Source organism: Aplidium turbinatum, chromosome 5, assembly GCF_918807975.1.
Source record: "Aplidium turbinatum chromosome 5, kaAplTurb1.1, whole genome shotgun sequence".
Taxonomy (NCBI): domain Eukaryota; kingdom Metazoa; phylum Chordata; class Ascidiacea; order Aplousobranchia; family Polyclinidae; genus Aplidium; species Aplidium turbinatum.
The window spans coordinates 1,479,195-1,501,320 of record NC_137476.1 but is presented as its reverse complement, the minus strand read 5'-3'; the positions used below and the strand labels follow the sequence as shown (position 1 = coordinate 1,501,320).

Here is a 22,126-nt window from a genome sequence, read left to right as displayed (position 1 = left end):
CGTAGCCAAGGGGGGGGGGTTTGGGGGTTACAACCCCCCTTTGGCACGCGTGTGACGTCACGATATTGAGAATGATGCTTTCAGTCTAAAAAAATTGCCTAATTTTAAACAAAATTGCATTAAAAGAGCAAGTTTTGCCAATACCAAACATCTCAGCCAGGAATTAGCAACAAGATAACATAGAGACTTAGCTTTATTTCCGAAAAATGCCGAAGAAAACATGATCTTATTCTTTTGCTATGCCACCAGACACCACCATTTTACAGGAATATTCGTAACCACATTTTTGTTGAAAATGCTCTCAGAATGCACCAAATTCAAAGTAATTTTTCAAAATTTTCTGGGGGAAGCCCCCCAGACCCCCCGCCGCTGGGTCATCAAAACCCCCCCCTTTCAAAATTTCTGGCTACGCTACTGATTACAAGGTTCGTAAATAGGGCATTGATGAATGATGTGTTGTGCGGTTTGGGAGGCAGATGCACAGAACGACGATTTGGCAAGACATTATTGAAATGTTCAGGGGTTCGGAGGTACTGTCGATTTCTCTGGTCTAGTAGTCTCATTCCAATAAACTGTAGAGATGATTTTCGGTTGTCTTGAGACTTTGTTGGAATCTACAAATGATTAATTGATTGTGGGAATCTCTATCCTCGGACTGAGAAAGCTTCTTCAAGATCTTAATTCTGAAATACTTGTAGAGGTTTTGAACCGTAGGGCCGGTTATTGAGATTGACAGATTGAAGTTCCCGATTGTTGTTAAAGTGCTGTTGTCTGTGAATTATTCCATTCAATTGTAGTATAGCCACTAAATGGAAAGCAGTTCTTGAAATGCAGTTCTTGTAAAGTGGGGAGCAGATTTTATGCTTTGATTCCCCTCTGCCCCACATGTGATTGATTGTCTGCACTTACGCACAGGGCCGTCGAAAAGAAAAGTTGGGTTCAATATCAATGAGAACCTCGACCCCCAAATCCTCGGGCCCCAAATCCTCGGGCCCCAAATCTTCGGGCCCCAAATCCTCGGGCCCCAAATCTTCGGGCCCTAAATTCTCGGGCCCCAAATCCTTGGGCCCCAAATCCTCGGGCCCGAATCTTCGGGCCCCAAATCCTCGGGCCGGAAATCAAGGCACTTCTAAGAAAAACGCATCACATCCAAAAAATATAGTTTCTTCAATGTCACGGGTCTCTTGAAAAGGCTACAGGCCTCTAAACTCATTCAGAGTCCCGAACCAAATGTACCCCCTGGACCCCCTTGTCAACACCATTGCTTGCACAAAGATTTTAAGTTGGTCAGAAAACACCCAAGCACAAAATTGACCAATTTATTATAACAGACACTAATCAATCTTTGTTGAGTTAGGCCTACTGAGTGATTTTTAAGATTTTTTGCTTTGGCGAATATTGACTTGTGATTTACATATGTCGCTGCAAATGAACCGACTTTGTCTGTTAACTTTGTTTCATTGAAACTAAACACACAAACGAAAAAAAATGTGTGTTCTTTTTTTTACCAGTGTTATGTTTTTTACCAAACTCAAAATCACAGTTTCCCTTCAGACCATGTGACCTTTCACCTTTTAGCAAAACGTACGTCAACCGCAAACTGCTGTTTCATTTCAATGCACACAAAACCGCTCACTGGAAAGGTCAGTGCATAACCTTGAAAATTTGTTTTTTGTTAAAAAAATGTTTTGTTTTTTGTGAAAGAATTAGATGCTAAGCTTTTTGGGCTTTGGTTGTGCAAGAAAGAAAAAAAAATCTGCAATTGCTGCAGCGCTGTGAAGCTGTAGCAACCGTTAACAAAGAAAGGGTCTTGCTATTTTAAAAGCTATTGCTGCAAATTAAAAAGAAACTTCAAAATGAACTCAACTCGTTTATTATTATATTTTATCATATATGTAGTTTTATAGAAGAAACATCCACTTTCTTGCATGGCTTGGAAGAAAAAAAGATGGTACTGGGTTTGATACTAGCTGGTGTCTCAGGTTAGCCAACATGCAAGATAGGCTACTGTACATTAGTCAAGATGCATTCAGGTTTATTTTAAAACTTTATATAGCCTACAGCAGCAGTGTTCTATTCAGAGCAGATGTGAGACGTTAATAAATGCAGTTTTGCAAGGAAAAGTAAGTGAGGCCTTTTACGCTACTAAGAGCTTTTCCTAATAAACTAGTAAAAGTAAACTTTTTTGCAGTTTTTCATTAAATTGTTTTAGCTTGTTAAGATATTTTTATTTGGTTTCTTCCTTCAGGTGCAACTCTTTATATGTTGATCAGAACTTTATTCATTGTATAAATTTGTTAAGTTTTCAAGATGGAAACATTTGATTTGAAGCGGTCGTTCGGGGTGATTGACTTTATTGTGTTTGCAGGTAAGTATGACGACCATTAATACAAAAATTAAGTTTTATCACTTTTCTCATCAAAAAGGGGTTTAATATTCTCCCCCCCTTTTTTATTAAACTTAACAATTCATTAAATTTGAAACATTCTCCCTCTGACTCTCCCCTTCTGAGTTATCCCCTTCTCCCTTTGAGTTAACTCGCAAAACAGTTCGATAAGTGAAGAGTCGAAGACTTTATAATACTAAATTAATAAATCTAAAATACGAGTATGATCTGCACAAGGCCGTGACCTCAAACAAGTTGAAAGGAACGTGTTTATTTACTTATGAAATTTTAAATTTTTGTTGCATGTCTCACTTTGATTAATTGAATCTTTATCCTCGGACTGGGAAAGCTTCTTGCAGAGCTTATTCCTGGCAGTTTCGCATATTTGTAGAAGCTTTGAATCACTGACGCAGGCCCGGTCACTCCAAGTTGATAAAGTTATGCGCAAAATAGACTGCTCATAATTAAGTTGTGACTGTCATGTTGTCAATCATCAAAAAAGTTGATATGTATGAAAGTGATAAGACGTTCAAATATTCAATATCAACGGGTAGCAACATGGAATATTTTTTTAACAAACCAGTAATTTACCATGGCCTACATTTCAGTGCATTTTTTTCCAACCATGAAATATTTCTTTAGCCCACCAATTTTAAAACGTGACGAATTTTTGTTTATTTCTTTCATTTAGGCATGCTCCTCCTATCACTGATAATTGGTTTGTTTTATGCTTATAAAGATAGATCCAAAACGTCCGTCGATAATTATTACTTTGCTGGAAGGAAAATGTCTCCGGTATGTACAGGAACACAACAAGTATAGTCTACAGTTGATTGAGTAGGGGGCACGTCTTTTAATAGCCGGCTTTTCAGAGAAAATCTAAAAATAATCACCAAAAGTAGTGTTGTAAAACTGTGATGACTAACACAACCAATCACAATTTGTTAAATGTGGTCTAACACGCTTATGTAACTGTACAAATACTTTTGGGTTTTTATTGAGAAATTCTGAGTTGAGCTGACAAACGATAATTGTCCTGATGAACACCCAAACTTTTCAGTATTCAGCTGAGCTGACAAGCAAATTTCCTCACAAGCCACCATCATCAAATTTAATGTAACCTAAGTAAACACTTGGAAAGCAATATAAAAAGTTCACAAAAATTGAAATGTAAAATGATGCAGTTTTTTTGGTATGAAGCTTTAATTGAAGCTGAAGATTTAAGATGTCAACCATTCTTTTGTTTCATAGGTTCCTATTGGTCTCTCGATAGCTGTGTCGTTCGTGTCTTCCCTCACTATACTTGCGACACCTGCACACGCTTACATGCACGGTTCTGTCACGACGTGGTTAAGCATGTCGCTACTTGTGCAGATAGTGGTAGCCTGTGTCTACTATATACCATTGTATCATCGACTCCAATTGTCTTCTGTCTATGAGGTAATAAGTTGTATAAATGTTTTAATTGCTTTGAAGTTTGTCCCACCAATCTGACGACTGGTTGTTTTCGAGGCTTGTCGAAATACTTTTTTGTCTCCATTAACATCTCCAGTGTACAGCTGGGGAACCATCAGCCGTTATAGAGGTAAAAGTATAGATCTCACCCTCAAACACTCAACCAGGATCATGACTCTTCCAGGAACGAGCAGCTATTTATTTATTCTAACTGTTTTGAGAATTATAACGTCAATTAATTATTTATATTTTGAAAGCAAAAAAAAAAAGACTTCTTGCAGTAGCAAAAACGAAAGATTTTGACAGCAACATTTACAATCATTTGTGATGATGATTTTTGGGTAACTTATCTAATGGTTTATATTCGAGACTACACTTTAGAGTTTAGAGTTAGGCATAAGGCAAAAGCTCATTAAGGATTTACTCTTCTATGTACTTTGCGTTATTATTTCAGTATTTGGAGTTGAGATATCACAAATCTCTGCGACTCTTAGCATCAGCTAGCGTCATTGTAAACATGGTAAGAATCGTCTTAAGGGCACACTCTTGATGGAAATAATTTTTATCAACAAAATTTTTTGATCTAAAAAGCAGCAAATTTCTTCCGAATTCAGAATATGGTAAAATTTTGACTCTATTCAATGGGTTTGTACGTCAAAGCTTGCAGTGATAAATGTGAGTAATGTTGCTTGTGTTTTAATGAGTGGTTTTCATATGCTGTTTTCTTCGAAAGTCATTTTTTGATGTTTTTAACTACTCAATTTGCAACTACTCATTTATTTGTTGTCAGAATGGCACGAAAGTTTGCAGGCATATAATCAATATATACTGGAGATGTGATCTATGAGAGGATTTTCGCTATTTATGTGTAGTTTCACTTAAAATTAAAAAACAATAGTAAATATATCAAGTTTTTTGATACATAAATTCAAAATTCAAGTACTTTTTGAATATACGCCTCTAAAAGAAAATCTCTCAACATAATATGGGTGAGGAATACCAACAACGCCACCAAAAAGTTAGGAATGATAAGTTTTTCTTTAAAACTTATTAAACTTTTTACCGGGAGTAAAAATTTATAAGAAATGGAAAAACTTTTGCATTTCTTTGACTTTTTTTTCACAGAAACGTTATTCATCCATTTAAGTGTCATATTTTGATTGCAATTTTCATATTTTTTTCAAAGATATATGTATGGTTTTCTGCAAGTTAAACATATTTTTTGACCAATTTATTAATAAGGGCAGTGCTGAAATTGATATTCTATCAGGAGTGTTCCCTTAAGAGTGATGATAATTAATTAAAACTTACTGTAAAAGTGCGGTTGGAGAGCTTTTTGTCATAATATGCATTTTCGTGAGTTTTAGCTTTTGTAATATTGGTATATTGCTAACTCATATAGCATAGAAATGCCTGCTACATTTCCAGCATTTGGAATTACTTAATGGCGATAGCTGCAATCGTTTTAGTTCAGCAAAGAGTATGATGCTATTTGGATCTTTATTCCTTTGGAATGGTCTCAAAAACCGTTATACCCGTACACATGTATAAGTGTAGATGGTGTGAAAAGTTACCGTTGCGGGTTCGAAGCCAAGTTATGTTGCTATAACATCCAAAGAACGTTGTAATTTATCAAAAAATATCTATGATAACACTACAATAAAGATCCTTTAAGTTTTTAAAAGAATATTATTTATACAATGCCTACTCCATAGATGAAACTATTTGCTTCGGTGTTTTTCGTGGCAATAGAAAATATATCCAATTCGTGATGGCGTGCAAAACGTTTTTAGGCGAGAGTTAACTTAAATTATATTTTCTGCAAAAAATATAATTTTCATTTAACTTTTTGCAGTTTTTATACATGGGGATGAACGTATACCTGACTAGTCTGGCAATGAGCGCAGCAACTCCGCTTGGAATGAATTTCACCATTGTGTTGACCGCGGGAATCTGCACCGCGTATACCGCCATGGTATGAACACTATAGCTGTGTATTGTTTTTACATTGTTTTTTACATTGTTTTTAAAGAATGAAATGGCCAATGTGGATAAACAAGTTGACACAACTTTTGTTTCACAAACAATGCAACGATAAAATTGCATTGTTTTCCCACACTCAAGCTGATGCTTCGTAGAGGAGAGGAGAAGATTTGAGTAAATAAAATATTTTTGTCAGGGACAAAACTGAATGTTTTTGAGTTCTTCTTCGTCGTATGAGCTGTTCTTCGGGACTATATGTTTGGGCATGATGTCATCAGCCACTCTACAGTCTCGTCATCCAGGGTCTTCAGTCCAAGCGTTCCATGTGGTGGTTGATGGATTGGGCAGTCATGGACGACATGATCTACTGTCTGGTCTGTGGCGCCACACTCGCATCCCGGTGAGGGAGCCAGGCCCCATCTGCACATGTCTGAACGAAAGCGACCGACGCCGGTTCGTAGGCGGTTAAGCCGGACCCACGCAAGTCTTGCGAGGGACATTCCCGGAGGGTGGGGATCGACGTCGGGTAGGAAATCATGGAGTCGGGAGGTGTTGTTTTGCCACTCCATGTTCCATGTGTAGTTCGTCCAGTGTGCCGCACTTATTCCAAGATCTTCAACGTTGTTCAGAAGCTGTTGTGCGGCGGGCACAAATGGGCGTCTTGATTTCAGTCGCTGCTGTCCTCCAGGTAGGCGCTGGAGTGCACTGTGGAGGAGGTGGTCGGGGTCCAGTGCGCGACGAGCAAGGGAAATCATGGCTCCTTTACGGCGAAGCTCAGCAGGTTGGATGCCTGCAAGGATGGGAAGGCAGTCCGTTGGAGTGGGACGCAGGCATCCAGTCACAGTTTTTGAGTTGTTTCAAAGTAACATCCTTCAAACCATCGTGCAAGAGTTTTATCTTTCACTCGGCTACGTAAGAGACAACTGCATTGAAACAGCAGATATAAGAAATTATAAAAGAAGTATTTGTCATACAAGGAAAAGCTCTTCAAAGGAAAATTTTTGAACAGTAGAGACAGTGTATGCTAGGCACTGCACAGTGCACAAGTGCACAGCATTCAAATGCTTGAAATAACTTCAATTCGAAATCTGTCCCCGATTGCAAATTTTTGTTGGGAATTTGCAATTTTCTTCTCTCATCAGTGTAGCCTACACTTCACTTTACTAAATGGATGTCGGGGATTTATAGAAGCACAGATGATAAATTGCCTGGCACGTTACGCAAAAGCGTTGCCAGATATTTGAAAAAAAAAAAAAAAAATTTGAAGTAGAGATTGCACAAAGCTTGCTATTCAATACCAGCAGAAATTTGCAGTTGCAAAAAATTAATTTACAGAAATTTTTAATTATGCCATTGTGCAATGAGATTTTAATGCACTTTTAGAGCATACGAAATGAAGTAACGTAGGCTAATCAGATTTAACATAATTTTTTTACTTATCTAAACTGTTAAAAAAAAAAAATTACTAGCCCTTTTTTTCCTCTTATTTTCTGTTAAATTTTAAAATAAACTCTAAGGTGTTGCGACCGTGCCATATTTTAAACTGATTGTTGTGCTTTGGTATCATGCACGTTATAACGTCGACCTCTGCTATGTTTGGCATATACTGTTTTTTCGTTGTGATGGTTAGAAATAAAACACAAACTGAACTGTCCTCTTCAAGAATAACAATTTTGATGTCCTCTTCAAGAATAACAATTTTGATGTCCTCTTCAAGAATAACAATTATACAGTATTTTACCTACATCTGAACAAACACAGTATTTAAAGATTAAATTTATCAATGGAAAAACGCAAAAACTTCACAAATCTTTTGACTAGCTCAGCACTCAACAATATACACGAGAATTCAAAGGTAACTGCATTGAACAGATCATATAGTAAAGTCAAGTAAATCTCCAAAATATATTGATAGTTTCATGGTTCAAGTGCGGAAACCTTTAATTTCTTTTCAAGTTATAACTTCTTCGTCTAAAATAGATTTTAATTTGTATTCATTGTCATAGTTCAATGAATGGACAGCAAAATCGCTTTAGATTAATTTTAAAATATTTTTTCACGACCAAGCTTGTTTCGAGTTACCAGTGCTGCAAAATAACAATTTGTCAATAAAGTTAGAAAATATTTGGCAACACATTTCGTTAACACATGTTGGCTTATCAGATACCGTAACCTAGTTGGTCATCCCGTACTTTTATGAGTCCTTATTGAAGGTTAAAATTATTTATTTCAGGGAGGAATGAAAGCTGTGGTTTGGAATGACGCGTTCCAATCTGTAATAATGGTTGCTGGGATTTTCGCTGTTTTTATTAGGACTACCGTCATTGTTGGAGGACTTGGAAACGTTTGGGAAGCCTTGGAACGCGGAGGAAGAGACACATTTTGGACGTAAGTTTTCCAAACACAATTGGGATGAAAACTTTAAAGAATAAAGTTTTTTAAACCCAATTTTTTGCCACAAAAAGGTTGAAAGATTTTAGTGACGGCCATAATGAACTGAAAACAAAACAGGTGCACATAAGCCTATCCAAGTTACTGGTGCGATTGTTAGAATATACTGTAGTTCATTTAGAGAAATGAATTTTCAAAACAACTATCATTCAGTAAATACTACATTATTGGTATTTTGTATAGACTACTCTAAGATATTTTTGTTACCCCATCCTATATGCTATGTATATTTAAAAAAAAAATATGAAAAAAAAAATTAAATAAAAAAGGCAGCAGTGGCCGAGTGGTTAGCGCGTTGGCTCGCAGTCGAGAACCTGCATGTTCGACTCCAGCCACCCGCACTTGCTGTTGTTTCTCTGGGCAAGAAACTTTACGATAATTGCCTCTACCCAGTGATCGATTTCGAGTGATGGGTAGTACCAAATTTACGTCATAAGTAGAGTAGACAACCGGAAACAGTCATTGCCGTCGGCTGCAGCGTGGGTCAGGTGTACGTCGGAAGGCGTACACAGATGCATAGCGCTCTAGTGTACCCGATCTGGACCAGATAAAGTGGCTGTGTAAGTATGGATACACTTTGCTTTGGGAAATACTTTTGGTAATTTTATACGCCCTTGCAACATATGCAGTATCAAGTTATTGTGAAATAACAATTTGCTTGTATCTATCATGGCCCTTTGAGAATTAGTTTACATTAACTCTTCAGCTTACGAACTAGTTGCATTCCGAAAAGTCGTTCGTATCTTGACTTGTTTGTAAGTTCGAACTGAACTGTTGGATTGGTGTAGCCTACAGAGCTACATAGGCCTCTAAATAGACATCCACCAGACATTCGTCTACAGTAGGCTATATATCACATACTCAACATAGGCTACGCTAAGTCCTTTTTTGCATCAAGTATAGTTATTATTCAAGTAGAATACCTTCAAATAGAATAAGGACCTTCTCATAATTCTCCTTATGGGGTGAAACAGGCTGCAGAGACTTTAGAAAATAATGAGTACATTTGATGTAGCCTAATATGCTCTGCTTAGCATTTTTGCTTGGCATTGAGTAATTTTGTAGCATTAATATAATTTATTGTTTAAGTTCTTTCTTATATTGAACACATAAAAATAGAGTAGGTTACATCACAACAGTGTCTCAAGTCATTGCATTGTAGCCGAACTTCGCCGGACCGGGTGCGACAAATCGTCAGGAGGGATTCCAACTTAGAGACGTTAAGCCGGCGTACTGTAGCTTTGCGCCGCTGGCCGATCGGCCAAGCGCATGTACCAAATGTCCGAATTTGCGGTTCCTCTCGTACTGAGCAGTTGACCCACGGTCGCGATTCATCAGTAGGGTAAAGCTAACCTGTCTCACGACGGTCTAACCTAGCTCACGTTCCCTATTGGTGGGTGAACAATCCAACGCTTGGCGAATTCTGCTTCGCAATGATAGGAAGAGCCGACATCGAAGGATCAAAAAGCGACGTCAGTATGAACGCTTGGCCGCCACAAGCCAGTTATCCCTGTGGTAACTTTTCTGACACCTCTCGTTCGACGCTCTCGAACAGACGAAAGGATCGATAGGCCGCGCTTTCGCGGTCGCTATTCGTACTGAAAATCTCGATCGAGCGGGCTTTTGCCCTTTCGCTCCGCGGGAGGTTTCCGTCCTCCCCGAGCCCGCCTTGGGACACCTGCGTTATTCTTTGGCAGACGTACCGCCCCAGTTAAACCAACGGTTAAACTCCCCGCCTAAACTGGGTGATCGATGGCAATCTCCTGTGCAGAGAGGACGTGGGATTAAGGCGACAAGTGCAGAGCCCGGTTGGACACCGCCATTCGGGCTCCTGTTAAAAACGATTGTGCAATAGGGTGGCTCGTTTTTAAACTTTTTTTTTTAATTCTCTCGGGGTAGTGGGGAAATGGTGTCAATGAGTGAAAAAACGCTCATGACAAAATTTGAGATTCGTAAAAAATTGTCTTCAGCCTCCTCATGGGGCCCAAAAATCGAAAAATGGGGTCAAAAACGACATTTTTTTTCAAAAATATTTTTAGTTTGGGTAGATACAATATTGTTTAGATACATTATATCTAGTTAGCCTTAGAAAAAAAAATGGGAGTCATTTCAACTGTTCCTTCAGCTTCCTCACAGCTTCTGAAAATTTCCATTTTGCTGAAAATTTTGCATTTTTGTGGGTGGTTACATGATACATAATTGCGTTAGACATTTTGCCAGCTATAAAACGTCATTGTATTTCTTTTTATGGACCTGCCCTGAGCTGTTGCATCATTTTTTAATGAAATTGGGTTAATTTGGTAGGAAAAAGTGACGTCTTTTATAATGAATTTACGTCACTGACGAAGTTTGTAGTTATGTAACCACAAATAAAAATGCAAAATTTTCAGCAAAATGAAAATTTTCAGAAGCTATGAGGAAGCTGAAGGAATAGTTCAAACGACTTTAATTTTTTTTTTTAGGTTATTTAGATATATCTAAACAATATTGTATCTACCCAAACTAAAAATATTTTTGAAAAAAATTGCGTTTTTGACCCCATTTTTCGATTTTTGGGCCCCATGAGGAGGCTGAAGACAATTTGTTACGAATCTCAAATTTTGTCATGCTTGTTTTCTCACTCATTGGCACCATTTCCCTACTACCCCGAGAGAATTTAAAAAAAAAGTTCAAAAACGAGCCACCCTATTGTGCAATATTGTCTTCGGGACAAAGGCCATTGTTGATTGCGAAAATCTACTGTGGACTTTTTATATCCGTGTTGCCATTTAGACGATATGAAGATTATTATGAAGGAAAAATAAGGACTGTTTGTAACACAAACAAATCTGCCAAAGGTGCATTTACGAAAATTTTGTGTGGAAAAAAATGTGCCCGTACGAAATTAAATGTTCTTATCTCCAAATATACCTAAGTCGAATGTTTGTACGTTGAAAAGTTACATTACGTTCAGTTAAACACTTTTTAAATTCCGAAGTTGTTGTTCAAGATTTGTTGATTTTGAATTGTAATTTTGGAATGTAAAAACACGTGAAAATCTATCTTTTGCCTGAAGTCTTATCAGAAAGTTTGTAGCCGGTGCAGGTAAGAGTTCTGTTCAAATCGTAAACTTGTTTTGTGACAACGCTTCTGTGAAGTATATATGGACTTACTTTGTTAGTCCAGAACTTGTAAAATTCAGATAAACAGCTAGAGATTGCTGCAATCTTAATTGAAACCGCATTGACATCATGCATGAAGAATTTCAAACCGTAGCTGTTGTAGCAATTGAATCGCAAAAACTGAAAATCTTTAATTCTCTTCTGTTATTTTTTGGTCTTTTGGAATCGTGCTTCAGAGGTTGTTGACAAAAAACGTTAGTTATCATCTTAATTTTGCTTCATTTCAATAGAGATTACTTTGCGGTCGAGCCTCGTAGTGCAGGGTAATATCACAACTTCAACTATATGATTGATTGTTCTTTGTTGGTTAACTTAGCCTACGTTTCTTACGTTTGTTACGCTTTCTTACGTTTAATTGTCACGTTTCTTTTTCTAATTGTTACAAATGTTATTTTACTTTTAAAGTTTTGATCCTAACCCCACCACAACACATACATTTTGGACTATCATGATTGGAAACGGTATTGCATGGACTTCCATCACGTGTTCCAATCAAGCAGTTACTCAACGATACCAATCTTGTCGGAATGTTAAAACTGCAAGACAGTGAGTCACAGTTACAAAGATTTACTTTTCAAAGCATTGTTCAAAAGCGTTCATTCTTGATGCTTCCATGGCTACCTAAATGCTTCGTATTTTAAAGCAGTGACTCCAATTAGAACCCAGTCTTAAACTAAGCGCCGTAACAATTGAAATTGAACGATCACAAAGTGCTTTTTACACTAAATGTAGCCTAAGTGAATTTCAAAGGTTTTTAGGGTAACAAATCTAATGCAGCAGTGTCGGCTCGTATAGTTTAATTGAACTATAATTGAGCAAATTTTTGAAAAGGAAAATGTACCGTACTGTATTCAGTGTATTGTACTATAATCGCATACCACTTCAATTTCACGATGTTAGAAGGCTACAAGAGAGCAATCAATCTTTGGTTGCATCATCCAAGACACGCAGACTTTCCACTCCAATAGGTGGCTTGAACATGGTTGATGATGTGGTCTGTGGTCTATTCCATCACACCACATTCACAAGCAGAAGAAGAAGTAGCCGTTCCCCATTGGTGCATAGCCTACTGTAGTAGAGCAGAAAAGTTGTATATTTTTAAAAGATCACCGCATTTGTGCTACTCATAAACATATATAAGATTTAAACATTGATGATTATTTTTAACAGAGCGGCACTGATATCAGCTTTACCCATGTTCTTTCTAATATCTTGCGCATCATTGACCGGCTGCGTCATGTACGCCTACTTTGAGGGATGCGACCCTTTAAAAAGTGGAAAAATCTCAAAAGTTGATCAAGCTGTCGTTTATTTGGTGATGGATGTCTTTAGAGATACTCCTGGAATTCCTGGTCTGTTTGTATCGGCGGCATATAGTGGAATGCTGAGGTGAAATACTAATCTTTAAAATAACTGAAGCTACACCGGCTCGGTGGCTTAATGGTTAGTGCGTCTGCCTCTAAATCGGTAGGCATGGGTTCGATGCCCTGTCGGGTCATATCAAAGACTATTAAAACGTTGTACTGAACCTAATTCTTGCTTGGCGCTGAACAATGGAATGATTCGGGTAAAAATGTAGGCTACTCAGTTGCGCCTCTATACGGCTGCATTAACACTGTCTGCTTTGTAAAGCGCCGAGGAGCAACTGCGATGGATACAGCGCTATATAAGAACAAGCATTATTTGTATTATTATTATCACATGATTTAGTCAATCACTGTTTTGTCAGGCTTTGTTTAACACTACGTGAAATAATCTTATATTACTGTCTCTTGTATATTTTGTCAGCACTGTGTCTTCTGGGATTAATTCAGTCGGTGCCTTAATCCTTGAAGATTTCATTATTGCCGCAAGACCAACGCTAAAGCAAAATTACCGACTCCCGTTGAGCAAATTGATATGTAAGTTTGAAGAATATAATTAATTGAACAATTTAAATAAGTTTATCAACAATTTATACACAGTAGTATGAGATAACTACGTTTATTCTTTTCTCCAGTCGCAAGCCACGGTAAGGCCTTATAAAATGAGAGAACCAATGTTCTATTAAGTGGCAAAAATGGTTCAGTAAGTGGCAAAAATGTAAGTACGTGACATAAAGCAGTAACCTCACTTCAATGTTGAAAATTGGTATAATCTACATTGTTTAGTGGTGTGAAGATATTCGTTTACCCTACTGTACATAGGAGAACGAAATGTATTTGTTAAATGTTAAAGGTAGTATTTGACGCGGTCTTGACAGCATCTTGGCAAGTGTATGAACGAAATGGCGTTGCCTTTCTTGAGTTTTGACAAAGACATTTTTATAGGTAGAGTCGCTAATGAAATTATGATGTCACAAGTTGGCAAAATGTTGTCACAACATAACATTACATGTCCAGCAAAGGTCACAAAACAATCATTGTTTGAAAAAATACTGATTTTTCCAAGTCGACCAGAAAAATCACAAGGTGGCTCCACAGAGCCTAATTTGCAAATTTATTTTAATAACATCTGAAGGAATTACAGGTCAATGACAATAGGCTAATGTTGCAGCACCAAATATGTTCTTTTATGATTAAAAAATGATCACTTGTGCCATTGGTTCCATAGTGAATCGATCAAGTTAATAGACTCAAACGACGTACGTTAAGAATAGCCATCCCACTATGCACTGTTTTAATCCGGACATCCTGATTTATACCTAAAGGGAGCCGCATGGCGATTACTGGTATCAAATTTTTATTTTTACTTGTTGGCTACTGTGTTTTACTAAACTTTGTATGGCACGGTATTAATAGCCTGAGAAATTTCTTTCATAACAATGTGATGATGTTCTGGACCCTTCACATTTAAGAACAATCAACATGGCATTCCCTAATATTCTACCCTAGAAACGACTTCCTCCTTTCCCCTTTTTCCTATATCTACCCCACTGCCTTCGTCCACCATATGTAGTAGACGACGAAATCAGAGACTGGGTGATATTCAGTAGCCTCTCCGTGCAATCTGGGGACATCATCAACCTGAAGTGGTAAAAGAATGGAATCTTTGCCTCAAACAGTCGAACCTTGAAGGGAAAGAGCTTAGTTTTGTGTTTCAGTTTTGCAGAAACCATTTCAAAACATTGTTGAAAAGCAAATTTTTTTAAGGTGTATTTTTGGGAGTCATGGTCACAGGAATGGCGTTTTTGAATCAATTGTTTGGACAAACTGCTCTTCAAATTGTCATCGGGTTTTTTGGAACATTTGGTGGACCTATCCTTGGTATATTTGCATGTGGGATCCATTTCCCGTTGGCAAATGCTAAAGTAAGTTTAAAAAACTTCAACCATTACATCGATAATGATAACGAAGAGCCAAGCAAGTGTTTCGGATAAGGTGTTTTTTCAAACTAGGCTATTTAAAAATAAACATACAACAGTTAAATCACACCTTTGTTTAATGTGTTACAATATGTACAATTATGGGATAACATTTATCTTAGTAATTATTAGGCCTACTTAATAATAATCACTAGACCAAGTTTTGTATTTAATTAAATTAATCTTTCATCTCAAATTGTTTTACGTAATCATCATTATTGTACTTGTGTTTTGTGTGACCAAATATACTTTCAGGGAGGACTTGTTGGTTTTGTGGTAAGTTTAACCGTTTCGATCTGGATCACATTGGGAGGAATATTCAACACATCAGTAAAGAACACACATACTCTTCCATTGTCAGACCATCTCTGTCCAGTTAACCTAACCACCTACAACTCCTCATGGACAACAACTGAAATCACACACCTAGAGACCAGTTTGGGAGAGGCGGAAAGGTCTGTTAAGAGTTTTTGTAGAAATATTTGAAAGACATATTGCGGTAGGTATAATAAGTTCTTAGTAAGTTAATAGAATGATTTATCTATCAAATTTTGTTTGCTTGAAGAACTGCACAGTCGAGTGGGGAAACTCTTGTAGGCTTACGACGCTCTGGTAACTGGTTTGACACCGCTCAAGAGCAGCTTCTGTGTCTTTAAAATCACTTGATGACACGCAGATCCGCTTTCGTGTCTTTATTTTCATTTAATACAGTGCTTCTCAAACTATGGATTGCGATCTCAAATGGGGTTGCGATCCCTAATGGGGTCGTCAATTGTAATTTTAGTGTCGCGAAACAGATTAAAAGTGGGTTGCATAGGGTAGTTTACACTGGAAAGAGGTCCCATAGAAAAGTATTTTTCTGAAATGGGGTTACACAACAAAAAAGTTTGGGAATCTCTGAATACTGCAATGTAGCCTAAAGCTTCATCAACCGCGCGTAAGCCTACATGGGACGAAATCAGATTTATTGGAATACCATTGGTCTAACCCAGTGGTTTCCAACCTTTTTATCCTATGGACCCTTTTGGTCTACATTTAAATATAAATTCCCCCCTACTAGCTAAGTTACCTAAAATTGTTTGTGTGTGGATTACTCGCCTTTTCAAAAAAGCTCTAATTATCATGTATAATGCGTAGTATCTGTAACATCACAACTGCTTTGTTTACTATTTTCATTACCTATGACACTCTCAACTTTCGAGTGAGCGATATGAAGTCGCAAAGATTTAGGAAAGCTGTACGAGTGTTTTTGGTTAATAGCCTGGCTAATCAGCTCAGTTACCAGGCTATAGGCCTAGCGCAACTACCACATTAGTTACTATAACAGTTAGCCCAGTGAGTTCAGGCTATCAGTTTTACTCTTGACGTCCTGTCTATCTGTGTAGTGTGCAGTTCATACAGCCACTGACATTAAAATTGCATTATTGCTTACAAAAAGTGTTCAAAAGTCCTGATACTGGATCCAGGAGCATTCTATTTGAAAAAGCATGATGTCTTAGAACTTAGATGCATTGCTGATAAGAGAACATGATCTGGTTAGCCTAGTCATTTAGTCCACAACTGTATCATACTGGTAGGTTACTGGTTATATGCCATGGGTGCTTTTTGCCACAGATAACTTTCTAAAAAATAACGCGTTAAACTATTTTTTTGAAAATTTTGTAATTTGCGGTGTGCGGTGCGGTGCAGTGTCAAAGTTCCAGATAAATTGCGGTGTGCGGATAGGTGATTCAGTTCGGTACCTCTAAATACCCATTGTCAGGCATTGTCGGGCATTGTCAGGCATTGTCGGGCATTGTCGGCTTTTGGGGAGGTTGTGGAGCATTTCTAGGGGATGTCGAGTATTTCTAGGGGTTGTCGAGCATTTTCAGGGGTTGTCAGGCATTGTAGAGTACGGTACCGTAGCTACTTTCAGGCATTGTCGATCATTATCAGTGGTTGACGGGTTTGTTAGGCATTATTGAACATTTTCAGGCATTGTCGAACATTTTTAGGGGTTGTCGAGCATTTTCAGGGGTTGTCAGGCATTGTAGAGCAGCTACTTTCAGGCATTGTCTAGGATTTCCAGGCATTGTCGATCATTATCAGTGGTTGACAGGTTTGTTAGGCATTATTGAACATTTTCAGGCATTGTCAAACATTTTCAGTGGTTGTCGAGCATTTTCAGGGGTTGTCAGGTATTGTAGAGCAACTACTTTCAGGCATTGTTTAGGATTTCTAGGCATTGTCGATCATTATCAGTGGTTGAAAGGTTTGTTAGGCATTATTGAACATTTTCAGGCATTGTCAAACATTTTTAGGGGTTGTCGAGCATTTTCAGGGGTTGTCAGGTATTGTAGAGCAGCTACTTTCAGGCATTGTCTAGGATTTCTAGGCATTGTCAATCATTATCAGTGGTTGACAGGTTTGTTAGTCATTATAGAACATTTTCAGACATTGTCGAATATTTTCAGGGGTTGTCGAGCATTTTCAGAGGTTGTCAGGCATTGTAGAGTAGCTGTACTTTCAGGCATTGTCTATAATCTAACGGTATTGTCTAGGATTTCCAGGCATTGTTGATCATTATCAGTGGTTGACAGATTTTTTAGTCATTATAGAACATTTTTAGGCAGTGTCGAATATTTTCAGGGGTTGTTGAGCATTTTCAGGGGTTGTCAGGCATTGTAGAGTAGCTAGTTTCAGGCATTGTTGGTCATTATCAGTGTTTGACGGGTTTGTTAGGCATTATAGAACACTTTCAGGCATTGAACATTTTCAGGGGTTGTCGAGCATTTTCAGGGGTTGTCAAGGATTGTTGGGAATTTCCAGGCATTGTCGAACATTATCAGTGGTTGACAGATTTTTTAGTCATTGTAGAACATTTTCAGGCATTGTCGAACATTTTCAGGGGTTGTCGAGCATTTTCAGGGGTTGTCAGGCATTGTAGAGTAGCTACTTTCAGGCATTGTGTATAATTTAATGGCATTGGCTATAGGATTTCCAGGCATTGTCGATCATTATCAGTGGTTGACAGGTTTTTTAGTCATTATACAACATTTTCAGGCATTGTTTTTGCGTTCTATCTGTGAAATGAGGTCACAAACTCGTTTCAAACTTGTTGCAACGGGTTTGACTTCTGGAAACAAACTCATCTATGGTTTCGATGAGATCGAGGGCTTCCACATGATTTCAATAAGTACTTATGATAGCCAGGTCGTTTAAACGCTGCTGTGTGTGTGTATACTGTAAATATGTTTACAACCTACACAAAATAGAAAGGGATCATTCTGCTGCGCATGCAGAGCTGGGAATGAAAATGCATGAAAATGTTCGACAATGTATGACAAACGTGTCAAAAACCAACAATGATCGACAACGCCTGGAGATCCTAGACAATGCTAGGAAATGCCCAACAATGCCTGAAAGTAGCTTGATCTAGAATGCCTGACTACCCCTGAAAATGCTCGACAACCCCTGAAAATGTTCTACAATGCCTGACAAACCTATCAACCACTAATAATGATCAACAATGCCTGGAAATCCTAGACAATGCATGGAAATATCCAACATTGCCTGAAAGTAGCTACTCTACAATGCCTGACAACCCCTGAAAATGCTCGACAACCCCTGAAAATGTTCGACAATGCCTGAAAATGTTCTATAATGCCTCACAAGCCTGTCAACCACTGATAATGATCGACAATGCCTGGAAATCCTAGACAATGCCTGGAAACTATCAACAATGCCTGAAACTAGCTACTCTACAATGCCTGACAACCCCTGAAAATGCTCTACAACCCCTAAAAATGCTCCAAAACCCCCCAAACAGCCGACAATGCCTGAGAATGCCCGACAATGCCTGACAATGCCTGACAATGCCCGACAATGCTTGACAATGCCCGACAATGCCTGACAATGCCCGACAATGCCTGACAATGCCCGACAATGCCTGACAATGGGTATTTAGAGGTACCCTGCCAGTTCCAATCGAACCAGTTTTTCGGATAACAATTTGTGTTACGATTGGGGGTTAGGGTTAAGATTATAATTTGAAAAACCTATAAAATGTCTGTCAATTTTTCAAAATGCCGACAACGCCCAATAATTTTTAAGAGTTGCCAGATCTACGAGTTTTTCCCGCCAAACTGGGCCAAACTGGTCTTGCTTCTCAGATGTGGAAATTTTTAGCAGTTGCAGGTTATGATATTGTTGGTTTTTCTGATTTCCTATTATTTTGAATCGAAATCAAATAATCTCAGTCAAACGTTTCAGGTCTATTTTGGGCGATTCCTTGTATTCAATATCCTTCATGCACTACGGAGTGGTTGGGTTAATTCTTGCTATCGTAGTAACTCTGCTGGTTTCGTTTGTAACAGGTATCTTTGTTTACGTTGTGGCGTGACTGACATGAATGATATTTCTCAATATCATATCGAATTTAGAATTTGAATAATCGTAATCATAATAATGTAAGTCTAATCATCGAATTTGAATGTATTATTTTTGAATACATATACTGTATGTGTACTGATGGAATCATATACAATACATTATCGGCGTATGAGCAAATCTTTCCAGGCTACATTGGAGATACAATACATGATATAATATATAAGATAACAATAGTAATAAAATGTAATACTGTATGGTGTATGTATATAATAGAATATATAATATATATAATACAATCAATTAGTCACATAAAAATACACATTGAATTTTTTATTAAAAGTCGCATATACTTAATATTAGTATCCTTCTAACAACTGTATTGTTTAACAGGAAAGAATGATCCTAAGATGATGGACCCTGCTCTATTCATCCCTCTGGTGGATAACAAGCATCTTCCGGAGTGTGTGAGAACCTTTTTCAGATTCGGAGTCCCAGAATATAAAAAAGATATTAGGCACCACAAAGATTCGGAGGAGAAATATTCCGAGAGCAGCAGAGACGAAAAGATGTTCATGACAACACCCTCTCTTCCTCGTGCATCAAGTCATCAAACAGATGAGGAGGAAAGCTATGAAAAGGAAAAAAGGAAGTTGGATTCGGAATTAAACGAAACTTTAATCTAAAAATATACTTTGTGTTTAACCCAGTCTAGAGCTTAGCGACGTCATTAATTGCTTAACTCGCTAATGCAAAACTTAAGACAATGATTATTGCATTTCTTGCGACTTAGCTTTCTTTAATTTGCTTTAAATTTCCATTTCTCCTCTTCGTTGAAAATTTGATCCAAGAGCAAAAATTGAATCAGATGACATTGGCAGTAGACAGCCATCACTCAACATGTTGAAATGTTGTAACGTTTGTTTCATGATAAAAACACAAGCATGATCCTACGTGTAGAAGTTTTGGAGGGAAAAGGCAGATTTTATTGTGTAGCCCACGTGTCAATGGAAGACCGTTCTTACGCTTTTAATCACATTTTGCCGCGTGAAATACTTGAATAGTTTTGAAATTACAAAACTTAATACAAAATATTTCAAGAACCCATCAGGCCATCGAAGCTCATGAATAATTCGTTTGTCACAATCTAAAACCAAAACTGTTAAAAAATCGTAAAGATCTCAACAGATTTATATTTCAAGTGACTTGTCTCTGAGAACCAAAATGTGTATTTATAAGCCGTGCTGTAAACAAATGCGTCATTGATAAAACGCACCACTCTGTAAGCCGATCATAATTTTAAAATTTAAACCAGGCCTGGGTAAATAAAAAAAAATAAGTAAAAGAAGAATCTAGATCTGAGTTTGAATGTAATTTGATGAATCCATTACAATCTACATAGTTTACACAAATCAAAAACTGCCGTTGTTAGAATGGTTACATAGTTGTGATGTCGAGACCGTCAAAAATAAGATCCGTTGAAGCAAACACAAAACCACTCAACCAATTACTTTGTCTTTTTTTACGTCGATTCAACATCTATAAACGGTATATAGGCTACATAACCTTTTCTTGACAAATAGCAATTATACTGTAGTTTCGGGAGCGAATTTCAGATTTGCTGAGAATTTCAGAGCTCTCATCAGAAGTCTGAAATTTTTATAAATATTTTCAGATTCCTGATGAGGGCTTAAGTTAAGCCGATAACGTTTGACTATTGTTCCGGCGGGTCAATTGCCCTCTTGTTCAGAATTGAAATTGTGATGAAATTTGTTGACATTGAATTTGCGTTGTTTTTTGTGTTCTGCGTGATGTGGCTTGCCTGGCTGCAAAGAGATTTCACAACTGATTGTCGATTTTTGCTGCGTGCCGGGAGCCGTTGTTTCTGGTCACAATTTTGCCATTGTGTTGAGTTTCATTTCATTATCGAAATAAAACCAGCTCAGTGGCCGAGTGGTTTCGCCTTCGGCTGTGGTGCTGGTAGATCTGAGATCGATTCCAGGTCGGGTCAAACCGAGGACTTCAAAAACGGTACCGATTGTGTTCTATCATGTATAGCGCAGTGAGAATGAGTCGGGTGATAATGTGATAACATCGTAAACCTGATATAAATTAAAAATGAGCCCTGTCGCTAAAAGACCTTAGCTGTTGTAGAGCGATAATAAATAAAACCATAACATTATTATTACTATTATTATCGAAAGAGCAAGCTAGAGAAATGCCAATGTGTAGGCTACCACGGATTTAAGTTATCGTTGTTAAAGCCATTATAAGTTTATACAAAATCAGGTTTTTATCCCAACTCGCTAACTCAATAAATCAAAAAACAACAAGAAACAATTGCAAGTATGGTTGAGGCAGACAGAGGAGGGATTGTAGGAAGGCAGTGAGCACCTACTCTTGTGACCAACTATTTGTAAATATATAAAATATATTGTTATAATGCTCAACCCTGTTGTATTGGGATGGGTATAGTGGTGGGATGGCGCAGCGGATAAAACGCTCGCTTTCCAATCATGCAATCCTGGTTCGACTCTCGGCTTAAGCTGGTTGTTGAAAAACACCGCTCAGTTCTACCCAGGGTGTAACAAATTGGGTGGGCCTAGTTGCTGAAGTAAATGCGGCCGAGAGAAAGGAACTGGCCACCCTACTCTCGTTAGTGCTGAAAGCTTAGTATAATGAGAACCATATCTTCTCATCCCCGATGCTTGGATTCAAGTATGGGACTCACCTTTACCTGTTGTATTGTTGTGTCTTGCCTGTCTTTGGTACAAAAATAGCAACTTATCCCAAGCTGTATGATTTCCCTGTGAAACACTTTTCAATCATGGCCGCCAGCCGCACATCAGCTTAGTGGTCAAAAGTTTCGCCTTGGGATCTAATGCTCTCATTCCAGGTAGAGTCTCACCAAACAATTTAAAAACTGTAGCCTACCGATTGTATTCTTTCTTGCCTGACGCAGTGAGAATAAGTCTGGTC

At 37.9% G+C, this 22,126-nt stretch overlaps 1 protein-coding gene across 4 annotated transcripts; it reads left to right on the top strand.

Annotated features, from left to right (window-relative positions):
* The first annotated feature begins 2,246 nt into the window (after window positions 1-2,246).
* LOC145770522 (sodium-coupled monocarboxylate transporter 1-like) lies at window positions 2,247-21,469 on the top strand. Of its 4 annotated transcripts, XM_082582192.1 has the most exons (13): window positions 2,247-2,368; window positions 3,078-3,181; window positions 3,638-3,826; window positions 4,296-4,361; window positions 5,697-5,816; window positions 8,058-8,212; window positions 11,842-11,982; window positions 12,607-12,825; window positions 13,225-13,337; window positions 14,568-14,725; window positions 15,035-15,234; window positions 19,031-19,134; window positions 19,541-21,469. In XM_082582192.1, exons 1-13 carry the CDS (start codon window positions 2,311-2,313, stop codon window positions 19,831-19,833), a joined length of 1,920 nt encoding a protein of 639 aa, XP_082438318.1. In that variant the 5' UTR covers window positions 2,247-2,310; the 3' UTR covers window positions 19,834-21,469. The 4 variants fall into 4 exon arrangements, with proteins under 4 accessions (XP_082438318.1, XP_082438319.1, XP_082438320.1 ...); XM_082582193.1 differs by lacking the exon at window positions 12,607-12,825; XM_082582194.1 differs by lacking the exon at window positions 19,541-21,469 and having other exon boundaries at window positions 15,035-15,278; window positions 19,031-19,132.
* Window positions 21,470-22,126: the final 657 nt, after the last annotated feature.